Source organism: Pristis pectinata, chromosome 2 (assembly GCF_009764475.1).
Source record: "Pristis pectinata isolate sPriPec2 chromosome 2, sPriPec2.1.pri, whole genome shotgun sequence".
NCBI classification, from domain to species: Eukaryota; Metazoa; Chordata; class Chondrichthyes; order Rhinopristiformes; family Pristidae; genus Pristis; species Pristis pectinata.
Genome location: NC_067406.1, coordinates 59,535,692 through 59,548,668, shown reverse-complemented (window position 1 = coordinate 59,548,668; position 12,977 = coordinate 59,535,692). Strand labels below are relative to the sequence as shown.

At 37.8% G+C, this 12,977-nt stretch overlaps 1 protein-coding gene across 2 annotated transcripts in view; it reads right to left on the bottom strand.

The window, feature by feature from the left end:
* The window catches only part of LOC127584923 (zeta-sarcoglycan), a 740,120-nt gene that overhangs the window by 346,486 nt on the left and 380,657 nt on the right, over positions 1-12,977 (bottom strand). Inside the window, exons 1-2 of one of the 2 annotated variants that reach the window (XM_052041951.1) lie at positions 3,507-3,525; positions 2,729-2,931 (exon numbers count right to left, since the gene is read on the bottom strand). In XM_052041951.1, the coding sequence (XP_051897911.1) occupies positions 2,729-2,923 (195 nt within the window). In that variant the 5' untranslated portion in view covers positions 2,924-2,931; positions 3,507-3,525. Of the gene's footprint in view, positions 1-2,728; positions 2,932-3,506; positions 3,526-12,977 lie in introns of those variants that run through there. The other variant, XM_052041943.1, reaches the window with a different exon arrangement.

Here is a 12,977-nt window from a genome sequence, read left to right as displayed (position 1 = left end):
GTCATGCTAAATTGATTATTTTTGGTCCTATTTTCAGCATAAAATAAATTTAAGTTCACCAAGACAAATTTAACTTTAGATTGAGGAAATTAAACATTGAATCAAGAACGATAACTGGACAGAAGGAGGACATTCAGCCCATTGAGTCCATGCTAATTATCTGAAGAACAGTTCTGTCAGTCCCCTTCCACTGCTCTTTCTCAATACCCTGCACATTAGTTTGCATCAAGTGTCTATTTAATTCTGCTTTAAACTATAATTGATTTTGTTTCTTTAGACCTTCCATGTATTAAATACCAGATCATAACCATTTTCTATATTAAAAAAAACATTTCCTTACAAACTTGTATCACTTTAAATCTGTGTATCCTTGGTCTTTGAATCATCTCCTAATTGGAAGAGCCTTTGCTCTATCTATTTAGACTTGTCATGACCTTATACACCTCTAATAAGTCTCTGCTTAACCTTTGCTCTGAGCAGGACAATCCCAGTTTCTCTACAACGTTTTTCTACTCGATACTTCCATCAGGCAGGAGGTGCAGGAGCCTGAAGATCCACACCTCAAGGCTCAACAACAGTTTCTTCCCCACTGTAATCAGGTTCTTGAAACAACCTGAACCACCCTAACTACCTCAATTATACTACTTTTTCTCTCTCTCAATCTTGCTCTAGTGTCCTTATGTTTATTTTTGTGCATGTGAAAGTTATGTATAATTTATATACATTTAAGCCTGTTAACTTATATCAGTCATGTTTGTAATGTACTGTGCTGCTGCTGCAAAAAGCTAATTTTCATGGCATTTATATCCTATGTATGTATGCCTTTGACAAAAGTAAACTTGACTTACAAAGCCCAGGAACTCATATGCTTTGCTAACTGCTCTCAACATGTTTGAGAAAGAACATCTCAGTTTAAAATGTTAAAACTGCAGATGTGGGAAATCTAAAATAAAAACAAAAATGCTGGAAATAGTTCCACTGGTCCGAGAGTACATCTTGCTAATGGTGCATACATTTCAAATCATTTCTTCTGTTGCCTCTGCCGCTACTGGGAGCACCAACACCCAGCATACATTGTTCAATATTTAATACTTCCTCATCAACAATTTTTTTCCAGAGGGCTCCACTTGCATGGTTGAAGCATGTCAAATATCCATGAAATTTTCACTCTGGGAATGTTCAAACCTTACTTGAAAAACAAATAATTTTGTAATGTATGTTATAATTAATGAAGGAGAGGAAGAACACTTGTGATAGGAGCTGCTATCTGACTTTAGCCCACACAAAACATCCTTGCACCTTCAACCTTTCCATGTATTTTGATAACTCGGTTTCCACATTAAACAGATCACAATTGCTGCAGAATCAGAGTTGGCATTTATCAGCATGCATGTTCATTTAATGATTTGATAATTGTTAATTCAATACCTAGCAGCCACTCTGGGTCAGAAAAGGAACAATTAAAGCAGTTGTTGGTCCCATTAAGAGATTAAATGAATTCAACCTTCAGATTTTTAAAGAAACATTTTTTTTCTCTTTTCCAATTTTATTTTGTTCACATCTTGTTTTTCCTTCTGAAACAGACTGACCTTTAATTGGCCCACTCTAATTCATAAAGGTTCTACATTTCCTTTTGCTTTTGCCACATCTAACACCTTGCACCTCCAAGAATGCAGCAAAAGATCCCAGACTCAATAAGATCTGAGCCAGTATGTGTGTCCCTTTTTAGCAGTTCATATTACATTTGTTTGTCTACTTTTTGGTATATCTTATATATATATAACTCACTTGATTTAAGGCAACATTTGAATTGCTGAGTTGTATTGGGCCAGAATAAGCTAACAGTTAGCAAATGGTTCTATAGCAAACCACTGGCGAGTTGCAGTGCAATCAACTGTGGACTTTAGTGAGGAAGGAAGAGTGCACTGGAAGTCTGATGGACATGCATCTGATCTCTTGCTCTGCTCCTGTACTCACTGTGGAGCCAACACGTATCCTGTAAGTTGCTGAGCCAGGGTGGTGGATTCACCTCACATCTGGCCCCTAAGCCTTGTATCAGTTACAGCTAGTGCATCATGCACAGCTCCCACTCATTCATTCATTCACCAAACTACCTTTAAAAGGAAGGTTAAGATATGCTTTGTTTACTCTATTTCAATGTATCTTGTATGTATTTAATTAATTAAAATACACATAATTAAGCAGTTTCATGAGCTTTCAAATAAAGTATTAATATATTTATAATGTTCACTTTTTAAAAAACATAATACAAAAAAATTAATTATTAACTTTATTTTTAAATGGATTCCAAATATCGTGGGCCGTCAGAAAAACCTGCATGCTGTGGAAAAGGCCTTCAAGATCACAAGTTATCAGGAGGCCATCTGAGTGGCCTTCCTGGGTGCTGCTTTTAGATACATTTATGGAAATAATTTGCATCAGACAGAAGAAATAAATTACAACATAATTATTACAGCAACACTCACCTTTGTATATTAATCATGCTGTTTGCTATTTAAAGGCAACTGGTAAGAGCGCAAACTTTAACTTCCTCCCTCACAGGCTGCTAAATTAGAGGCAGTCTCCAGAAAGGACCACTTTAATTGTCTTAAACCTCTTATGATCAATGCATGCTCTTAAAAGCATTTCACTGTACATGTTACAATTTAAATGTCTGGTGTACTGAGAATCAAAGTATTTCAGCACTCTTGGTGAGACAGGCACTTACCACTGAGAATTTCATGACTTTCAATATCCATATTGTCAATGCAAGATTGACAATCATTGTCACCATCAGGAGAAGCACAAAAAAGTATAGACATCGCTTCCGCCACCCATAAATTCCTACTTGATAGACTTGTTGATTTTCAGGTCTCTGCAGGTTGTTATGTTGTGTTGCCAAGATATACTGTTCCCTTGTCATCTGCAAACAGAAAAAAAACATCACTTACCGATAATTCCTTACTTGTTGACAATGGCTTTAATTCAGATTTCTGCTAAATAATGATATCAGGTTCAGGGTAATTTGCAGCTGTTTCCTGGATTTTAATAAGCTTTGGAGTTAGTAATCAAAGAAGTGACATACTAGGAGTGCAGAATTACAAATTCAGAGCAAAGAAGGAGAACCCTGGAATTTATTTTTGGTAATCTATAATTTGGCACAATGTGTACCACATTTAGAGAACAGTTAAAGTAAAACACATACAATTTGGAGCCAATGCCAGGAGTTCACAACAGTGGGTAAATACTTATAAACTTATGGAAGATTTGTGAAGGATAATTTCAGAAAGTTTAATTGGATAAACCACTGGGAACACTTCAAGTCCCATCCATATCAAATCCCTTTTCATTATCCCAAATATAAATCCAACTGAAGTTTGTGTTATGTGATTTATAATGTGTGTGAAAGATGTACAGTAACATCCTCCTACTTTCACCTGTTTCTCATTTGCAATGAAAAAGTGCGCATTGGTCCCTTGCCTGGGTAGTATTCAAACACAAATATATATCAATTTCTAACTTATCCGATTTTCAAAACATGTAAGATTTTGAGGGGTCTTGACAGGGTGGATGTGGAGAGGATGACAAGCAAGGGAGGTAAAAGGTTACCATAGCTAGGCAGGAATGTGGTTGTAGTGACAATTAGATCAGCCACAACCTTATTGAAAGCTAGAGCAGGTTTGAGAGGCCGACACCTGCAAATAAGTGACTATCAGAGGGATAGGGGGTTTGGCGCATGAATCACAAAAAGTTAGCAGACAGGTCCAAAAAGTAATTAAGACTGCAAATGGTATGTTAACCTGTATTGAAAAGGGGATAGAGTTTAAGAATAGGGAGCTTTGTTACAGATCTTCAGGGTTCACAGTTACAGTCCTCTTACTTATAAAGTATATCGAGGCATTGGACAGTCCAAAGGATATTTACAAGGCTAATTCCTGGGATTCAAGGGTGTCTAATCAAGAGAGATTGTGTTTTTATTCCTTGGAGTCTAGAAGAATGAGGGGGTGATCATATTAAAACATACAAGATCCTAATGGGGCTTGCAGGGTGGATGTGAGAGTTTTTCCACTGCTGGGAGAGTCACGGATAAGGGGACATATCTACTAAATAAGGGGCCAATCATTTATAACTGAGGTGCATAAAAATGTATTTTTTTTCCATAAGGTAGTAAATCCCAGGAATTCTCTGCCCCAATGTGTGGAGGACAGATCACTAGACACTTTTAAGATGGAGATCGATAAATATTTGAAAGATCAAGGAATTGAAGGTTATGGGGAACTGGCACAGAAAAGGAGTTGAGGCCAGCATAGATCAGCTATCTCCTACTGGAGTGGCCTACTCCTGCTCCTATTTTCTTGTGTTCCTGCTCCAAATCTGTACATCTGTATGTGCTTTACTTTAGAGTATTAAAGTTAAGCAAATGTATACATGGTCCTTGCAATTTTTTTTTAAAATCGCTTAATACAATTAAGTAAAATAGAAAAAAACTACTGCACAATTCAGGCCCTTCGGCCCACAAAGCTGTGCCGAACATGTCCCTACCCTAGAAATTACTAGGCTTACCCACAGACCTCTATTTTACTCAGCTCCATGTACCTATCTAACAGTCTCTTGAAAGACCCTATCGTATCAGCCTCCACCACTGTTTCTGGCAGCCCATTCCACGCACTCACCACTCTCTGAGTAAAAAACTTACCCCTGACATCTCCTCTATATCTACACTCCAGCACCTTAAACCTATGTCCTCTTGTGGCCACTGAAAATATTTTATTCAGACAATGTAGACTATGTTGATACAGCACTACCAATATAATCTACATTGTCTGAATAAAATATTTTCTACTATTTTACTTAAATGTATTAAGTGATTTTAAAAAATTGCATAGACCACATATACATTTTATTTCAAGCACAGCAAACTGAAATCTAGCAAGTGCATCATTTCTATTACTAATAACTCTTGTCTAGGATCCTTCCCTTTATCCTATCATTTTCCCCCCATCTTTATTCCTTTGCTTGAAGGCATCGGTCCCTTGCTTGGGTAGTATTCAAACAGAACTATTTTGTATTCATCCAAACTTTATTTTACTGCCGATGCCAGGAGAAAAGGGATTTGTCCCTTTAACATAGTCACTCTCTTCACATTTCCTTCAAGTCAATGCTTTGGAAAGTAGATATGTTCACAGTTGTTTCTTACACTGTACAACAGATCAAATTACATTTTCCCAACTCAAAATTACTATCAAAATATATCATGCTCAGTTAATTTGTGATGCCCTTTTAGCAGATCACAATTCTGCATTAATTCTGCAGATTTGTTTTATTGTTTTGAAAAATTTTCACCATTTCACCCTTCAGAGGTTGCTTTGACTAATGTACACAGATTGATTATTTTTATTTTCATCATCAATAACATTTAAAAAGTTTATCCTCCTTGGTTTCATAGGATACTATCCATGTGGACCTGAGATTTTATATACCTGGATGCTAGCACTAAAAAGCACCAAATGAAGTAGTTACGCAATGTGCTCCATTTCTGAAATTCAGTTGTATTGGCTTTAATGGAACCATGTTTTGGAAACTACCCCCATATAACATTTGGTGCTACTGACTAGCAATTATCTTTAATTAGTGGTAAATTTTCAATGCTGAGCAATGCTGACCTGTTTTTGTACATCCTAATTATGAAACTTGAGACTATTCTTTCACTGTAGTGATGGTTCTGGTGTTTACTTTTACAACAGTAATAATACTGAGATTGTCAGTGTTCACCACAATTACCCTGTGGGTCTCCTGCCTTGATGGTGAGGGAGTAATGAGTGACAGGTCAGGCCAAGAAACAGCAGATTGTGATGGAATACAATTCTTCGGTCTGACAGTTCACTGCCCTACATGGATGCCCAATTTTAAATCTGTTCATCAGTTCCCAATCCGTCCCAGCTGGAACAGTGGCTGAGTCCAGTGTCACACTGGCAGTTAAACAAAGTGTGGAGAGGAGACTTGGTCTCCATGAGCACTGCACGGTGCCTTACAGCGCTGAGGATCAAAAATGTGCTTCATAGGTAGATCACCGTGGAGGAAGTCAGGTTGCTGGTTCCCACATTGCTGTTGTTTATTAGCTGTAGCTAAGCATATCCAATAGTTATAGTAAAGCATCAAAGGCTTATTTATCTTTTTCTGTTTTGTGCTTAAATATTTTTCTATTTTAATAGTCTCATGTCTATTTAGTGCACTGTCCTCTGATCATTTCAAATCTTTTTAAAAACTCATCCTAATTTACTGTGCACTCAATTTGGTTCTTCTTACAATGCTTTCCAACCAAACATAGAATTCAATTATCTCTAAACAGTATTTCATCTTTCCTTGATAGCATTGGCAGGAGCATTTTGTAGTTCAGACTTTAGATTTCACGTGAGCATATTGCGAGTCTCCAGATTGCCTTCTCACACTGCCTTTCATATATAATTGATTCCCTGCCTGTGTCATAACCACAGGTTTTCTTCCAGTTCTCTTTAACCAGAACTTCTGTCAAATCATTCACACCAGTGCCTGCACTTTTCTCCTCCCTTCATGATCCCAATCCATTTTCCTAGTTCAGGGATGATTACTTAGTCAATGAAAAGTAAAATTGAACGATCTGATCATATTAGTTTTCCACTGGATGAGTTAGGTTAAATTTACCATTGAAAGTGGGACCATGTTTTTCTTAAAAGCTAAAAGCTCAAATTGCTGATTACCAAAACAAATTCTTTAGGAGCATGTACCCAATCAAATCCTGTCAACTCTTAAAATGTTTTTAACTATATAGGATAGTGGTGCTGAATGTATCAACTGCAATTACCACAAGCAGCAAATTGTAGCTATCAAATTAACATTTAAGTCTGGGTATAGATATCATAATAAACAAAATAACAAATATTTATATGGAAAATGAAACATGGTGAAACAATATACTGTTTCAGTGTTAAATACTAGTGCAACATTCACAACCAAATAAACAGGATTTTAAGAATGTTGTCAATTTTAATTGCTTAATATTGTAGTAGCTATGTGTTATACTCCATTTCTGAAATTCAGTTCTATTGATTTAAAGGAACCAAATTTCAGATGCAGAGTACATGTAAGCTATTTTCACTTTTATACATTTCATAGGACAGTACAGCACAAGAACAGGCCTTTCAACCCATAATGTTGTGCCGAACTAATTAAGCTGGTAATTAAATGCATTACTAAACTAATCCCTTCTGCCTACACAATGGCCATATCCCTCCATTCTCTGCACATTATTGTGCCTATCTAAGAGCCTCTTGAAAGCCTCGATCATATTTGCCTCCACTACCACCCCTGGCAGTGTATTCTAGGCACCCACCATTCTCTGTGTAAAAAAGCTTGCCCCGCACATCTCCTTCGAACTTAACCCCACTACCTTAAATGCATGTCCTCTAGTATTAGACATATTGAACCTGGAAAAAATACTCTGACTATCTATGCCTCTCATAATCTTATAAACTTCTATCAGGTCTCCCCTCAGCCTCTGCTGCTCCAGAGAAAACAACCCAAATTTGTCCAGCCTCTCCTTATAGCACATGCCCTCGAATCCAGGCAGCATCTTGATAAACCTCTTCTGCACCCTCTTCAAAGTCTCCACATACTTCCTATAATGGGATGACCAGAATTGAATGCAATACTCCAGATGTGGCCTAACTAGAGTTTTATAAAACTGCAACATAACTTCCTGACTCTTGAACTCAATGCCTCGACTATTAAAGACAAGCATGCCATACACCTTCTTTACCACCCTATCAAACGGTGCAGCCACTTTCAGGGAGCTATGGACTTGGACCCCAAGATCCCTCTGTACATCAGTGCTGTTAAGGGTCTTGCCACTAACAGTATACTGTCCCTTTACATTTGATCTCCTCACACTTGACCAGATTAAACTCTATCTGCCACTTCTCCATCTATATCTGCAACAGATCTATATCCCGTTATATCCTTTGACAATCTATCCACTTCACTATCTACAACACCACCAATCTTTGTATTGTCTGCAAACTTACTAACCCACCCATCCACATTTTCATCCAGGTCAGTTATATACAGTATATCACAAACAGCAGAGGTCCTAGTATAGATCCCTGCGGAACACCACTAATCAAAGACCTCTAGCCAGAATAAATACCATTGACCACTACCCTCTGCCTTCTATGGGCAAGCCAATTCTGAATCTAAATGGCCAAGCCATTGTGGAGCCCATGTATCTTAATCTTCTGGATGACCCTACCATGAGGGACCTTGTTAAAAGCCTTACTAAAATTCATGTTGACAACATACACAGCTCTACCTTCATCAATCACCTTCGTCACCCCCTTGAAAACTCAATCAAGTTAGAAAGACGTGACTTGCCCTGCACAGTTTTCCAAGTGCTCATAAATCCTATCCCTAAGAATCCTCTCCAATAGCTTCCCTACCACTGAAGCAAGACTCACCCGTCTATAGTTTCCAGGATTATTCCTATTTCCCTTCTTGAATAACAGTAAAACAGCATGCTGATGAACTGAGCTGAATTTTTGGCACAAGGGCCAGCACATTATCCACCCTCCCAGACCAGCCTGCTACCTTAAAAAGACCATTGGCCACATGCTCATGAGGTCCCATCATCAACCAGAGGCACAACTACAATGGAAAGCTGCCCTGCCTGATCATCTCAGTAAATCAAGCTTGTCCTGAAAAGAGGAAGTACATTTGTATCAGCAAATCATAATTTGCAATGAGAGAATTTAGACCTTGCAAAAAGGCAGGCAGTTGGATTATTTATATTCCATAACAACTTGTTAATCTATTTGAATAACGTTGAATGGTAGACAGCAGTCTTTCTAGGTCAGATGCTGACTAACTGTCTGTAAATTTCTTTCTTTCTTTTATTTCATATTTTCAGTATATGCATTTAAGATGCCTAGTTTGTGTTGCCTATTTACCATTGTAATATCTCTGAATAAGATGCTAAAAGGGTAGTTTTTTTTGTGAAGTACAAAATAATATTACCTCAGTACTGAATTATTTAAATCAATGTTAACAAAATGCATTATTCACATATTGTTTAATTATAGTGGTTGATGAGAAATACAGATGGGTAATTGAGGAGATGCTCTCCTCCTTCTACTATTTATCCTGGGCTTCTATGTGTGCTTCCAATAAATAGTCTTGAGATTCTCACTGCCATGCCAAAATGCTCCTTCTCCATCTCTGTCATCAGTGAGGGACTCTGACAAGTTGGTGGGGAAGTTTCACTTCTTCCCAAAGAGGCTTTGAGAACATTCATGAACCCTTTCTTCTGTCCACCTGCGAACTCTTACTGCCTCAGACCTTTGAATAGGACAATTGCTTTGAGAGTCTGGTGTAAGGCCTGTGAGCAATGGGCCCTGCCCATTAAAACTGATCGAGTGTAATTAGAACCTCAGTGGTGGGCAAGTTGGCCTGGTGGAAGACCCTGATATCAATTCACCTATCCCATCAATGAATTTGGAGGACTTTGTGGTATTCTCTCTCTAGTACTTTGTGGTCCTTGTCACAGTAGCACAATCCATGTCACACTTATAAGGTACTTTAAAGATTCATGATCTACAGGACTATGGACCAAGTACTGGAAATGGTACAATGCTACGTATCTATTTTTTGACAAGTATGGATAGGATGGTCCAAATGGCCTCTTTCATAAAGTTTTAGTAAGTTTATGAAATAACAACCATACGCTGCACTACATGAAGAAGACCTCAGACTTTTAAATAAGGAGTAGGGAGTGAAATAACTAATAGTCTCTAAAGTTCACAGCATAGCATCTCACATCATCTCAACCAGTGTTTCATGATTTGTGAAGCGATAGAAACCAAATTACAATGGAGTGCAAAATAAATGCATGACATAAAGTCAATCTCCTGACCAAGTATGGCAATGCTTTAAGGAAATACAGCAGTACAAGTAAAGCGATTTATACTCTGGTGCATTAAAAAAACTGTCCAAGCCTAACATTTCACAGGAGTAAACTGCCAGAGCTATTTAAACTATTAATCTTTGGAGTTTCAAAACAAGGAATACTCATTTATTTCTGTTATTCTGCCATAGTTTCTTGCAGCTTCTCAAAGCAAGTTCTTTTTTCATTTCATTGCTTTGAAGCTTTACTCACCTCTAAATTAATAACATTCAGTGCGTAAATGTGATCAGACTTTCTACAGAATAGCTATTTTTTAAACACCTAAATCAACGACAGACGATACTGGACCAGTGTTGTTTACATTTGACTGGAACTACAGATCGTAAGCCTCAGAAAGGAAGGCCGTGCCCATACCCAAAAAGAGAGAAAAGAGGTATGTCATCTTCAAATTGGTGCAAATATAAAAAGTAAACACTAATCCCATCTGCATTAAATTTCCAAATGTGTGGATGGTACCCAATTGGGATGGGAAGTCTACTGTCAGGAGGGCCACAACAAATTCCAGGAGAACATTAATAAATTTGCATAATTGGCAAATAATTGGCAACTGCGATTCAACACAAAATGTAAGGTTATACATTTTGAAAGGAAGAACCTAGAGGTCATTTAATGCTTGATTAGTATGAGACATGGTGAAGTTGAGGAAGAAGGCAATCTCAGAATACACGAGTAGAAGTTAGTAAAGACCTAAAAGTAAAAAAGCAAACCACGATGGGAGCAATGAAGAATGGATTTATTTCCAGAGGAGCAGAAATGGACTGGGGGGCTTGAGTTATAAGGAGAAATTGGATAGGTTAGGACTGTTTTCCCTGGAGTGAAGCAGCTCAGGGGAGACCTTACAACCATGTGAGGCATAGATTGAGGAGATAGTTACAATCTAAAACTAGAGGGCATAGGTTTAAGGTGAGATGGGAGAGATTTAAAGGGGATTGAAGGGGCAAGTTTTTCCACATTGAGGTTGGTGGTTATGTGGAATGAGCTGCCAGTACATGGATCAGAAAGATTTAGAGGGATATAGGCCAAACACAGGCAAATGGGACTAGCTTAGATAGGCATCTTGGTTGACATGCATGAGTTGGGCCACAGGGCCTATTTCCATGCTGTATAACTCTATGACTCTAGTTGAAATGTGAGTAAGCTGTGTTAGACCACACTTAGAGTAAGGAGTACGTTTCTGGCCAATATATCATAAAAAGGACATGCAGGGACAGGAGAGGATGCTAACAAGATTTACAAAGTTGCTATCAGTAATTTAAGGGCATAAATATCTGGAAAGCATGAACAAAGTATGGGTTGCTTTTCTCCTGAGAAAAGTTGGCAAAGGGATGACCTAATAGAGGTCTTTAAAATTATGAAAGGTTCTGAGTGAATGGATTTGGAGGAAATATTTCTGCTTGTGGGGGAAAAACATACTAGAGGAATTGTTGAAAGGTAGTCATTAGGGAATTGAGGAGAGACTTCTTTACCCAAAAAGAGGTGAGATTTACTACTACAGGGAATGGTTGACACACCAGTTTACATTGAGGGGGCGGTTCGATAAATATACAAGGAAGGGAGCAGTGGGTTGCACTGATAGATTTAAATGAGGAAAGATGGAGGTAGACTTGAAAGGATCATAACACCAGCATGAATTGGATAAGCAGAATGGCCTGTTTTCCTGCCCTATGTCCTAAGTAATGTCATGCAATTAACTCACAGCATCATTAAACCATGCTAACTATTTAAAATTAATCACACATGGAGTCCTGGGTTAAATCATGATATGTGATGTTTGCATATAATATTAAAATGAAATAAACTAACTTCACCAAAGAATCGTGGAAACACTTAGGAGGTCAGGCAGTACCTGCAGAAAGAGAAAGAGAGTTAATGTTTCAGGACAAAGACACTTCATCAGTTCTGTTCCTCTCTTCACAGATGTTGCTGACCTCAGTGTTTCTACCATTTTCTATTTGTATTTCAGATTTTTAGCATCTGCAGTTTCTTGTTTTTCAAGCCATCATCACCTTCTAAAAGAGATAATATTTATCAATTGATCCTATGCACTAATATAATGTGTGTGCTGGTCTTCATAAAGGATTTTTAATTCTCTGTAAAATGGGATATCTTGAATTATTTAAGATTCTGGAGGGCTTTATGAGGTAGATGCCATGAGGATTTCCCTTTGGTGAAGGAATTAAGAACTAGATGGCTTAGCCTCAGGATAAAGAAACACCATTTTAGACAAATGTGGAGGAAATATCTTCTCTCAGAGGATTTTGAATCTTTGCTAGTTTCCAGCTTAGAAAGCTGTGGATGCTGAGTTATTACTTATGCTCAAAGCTGAAACAGCAGGATTTTGGAATATTTGGGAATCAAGAGTTATTGGAATCAGCAGGAAAATTACAGCCAGCAGTCAGATCAGCCACAGCCTTATTGATTATGGAGCAGGTTCAAGGTGCTAAATAGTTTACACCTGCCCCTATTTCTTAAGTTCCTATGTGACATCATAAGGATCTGATCTTGGCAAAGCAACATGTGCACAAGAAACACTGACAATTATTTCATTTTCTTTCTCCAAAAGTAATTCATTAAATGCAAAATATTTGAAATATCAATGAATAATATGCAATGTTATCAAAATGCAAATATTCCTTTTATTTTCCAAAAATAATTCAAAAACAATGAACAAAATGTTCCTTTATTCTTTCAGTCTTATTGCATCCCTAACCTACATATGATCTACTAAATTTCAGCCTTACCCAAAGCTACGTTTTGCTGCCACTTTGACACTTTGCCTTCTTCTTGTGCTCCATGAGCTCTGTTCAGCCTTTGGCATGGTTGGCATGCCTTGTTTCTTGCCTGTATTGTCAAACCCAGTGCCCTCATTTGCTTCTATTTCTCTATCTAATCATAGCTTGGGCATCTTCAGCAATAGTTTTCTTTCCTGTCCCTTATCCTTGCTCCATCCTGTTCCCTCAGCAGCTTGCTGAAAGCACCTAGACAG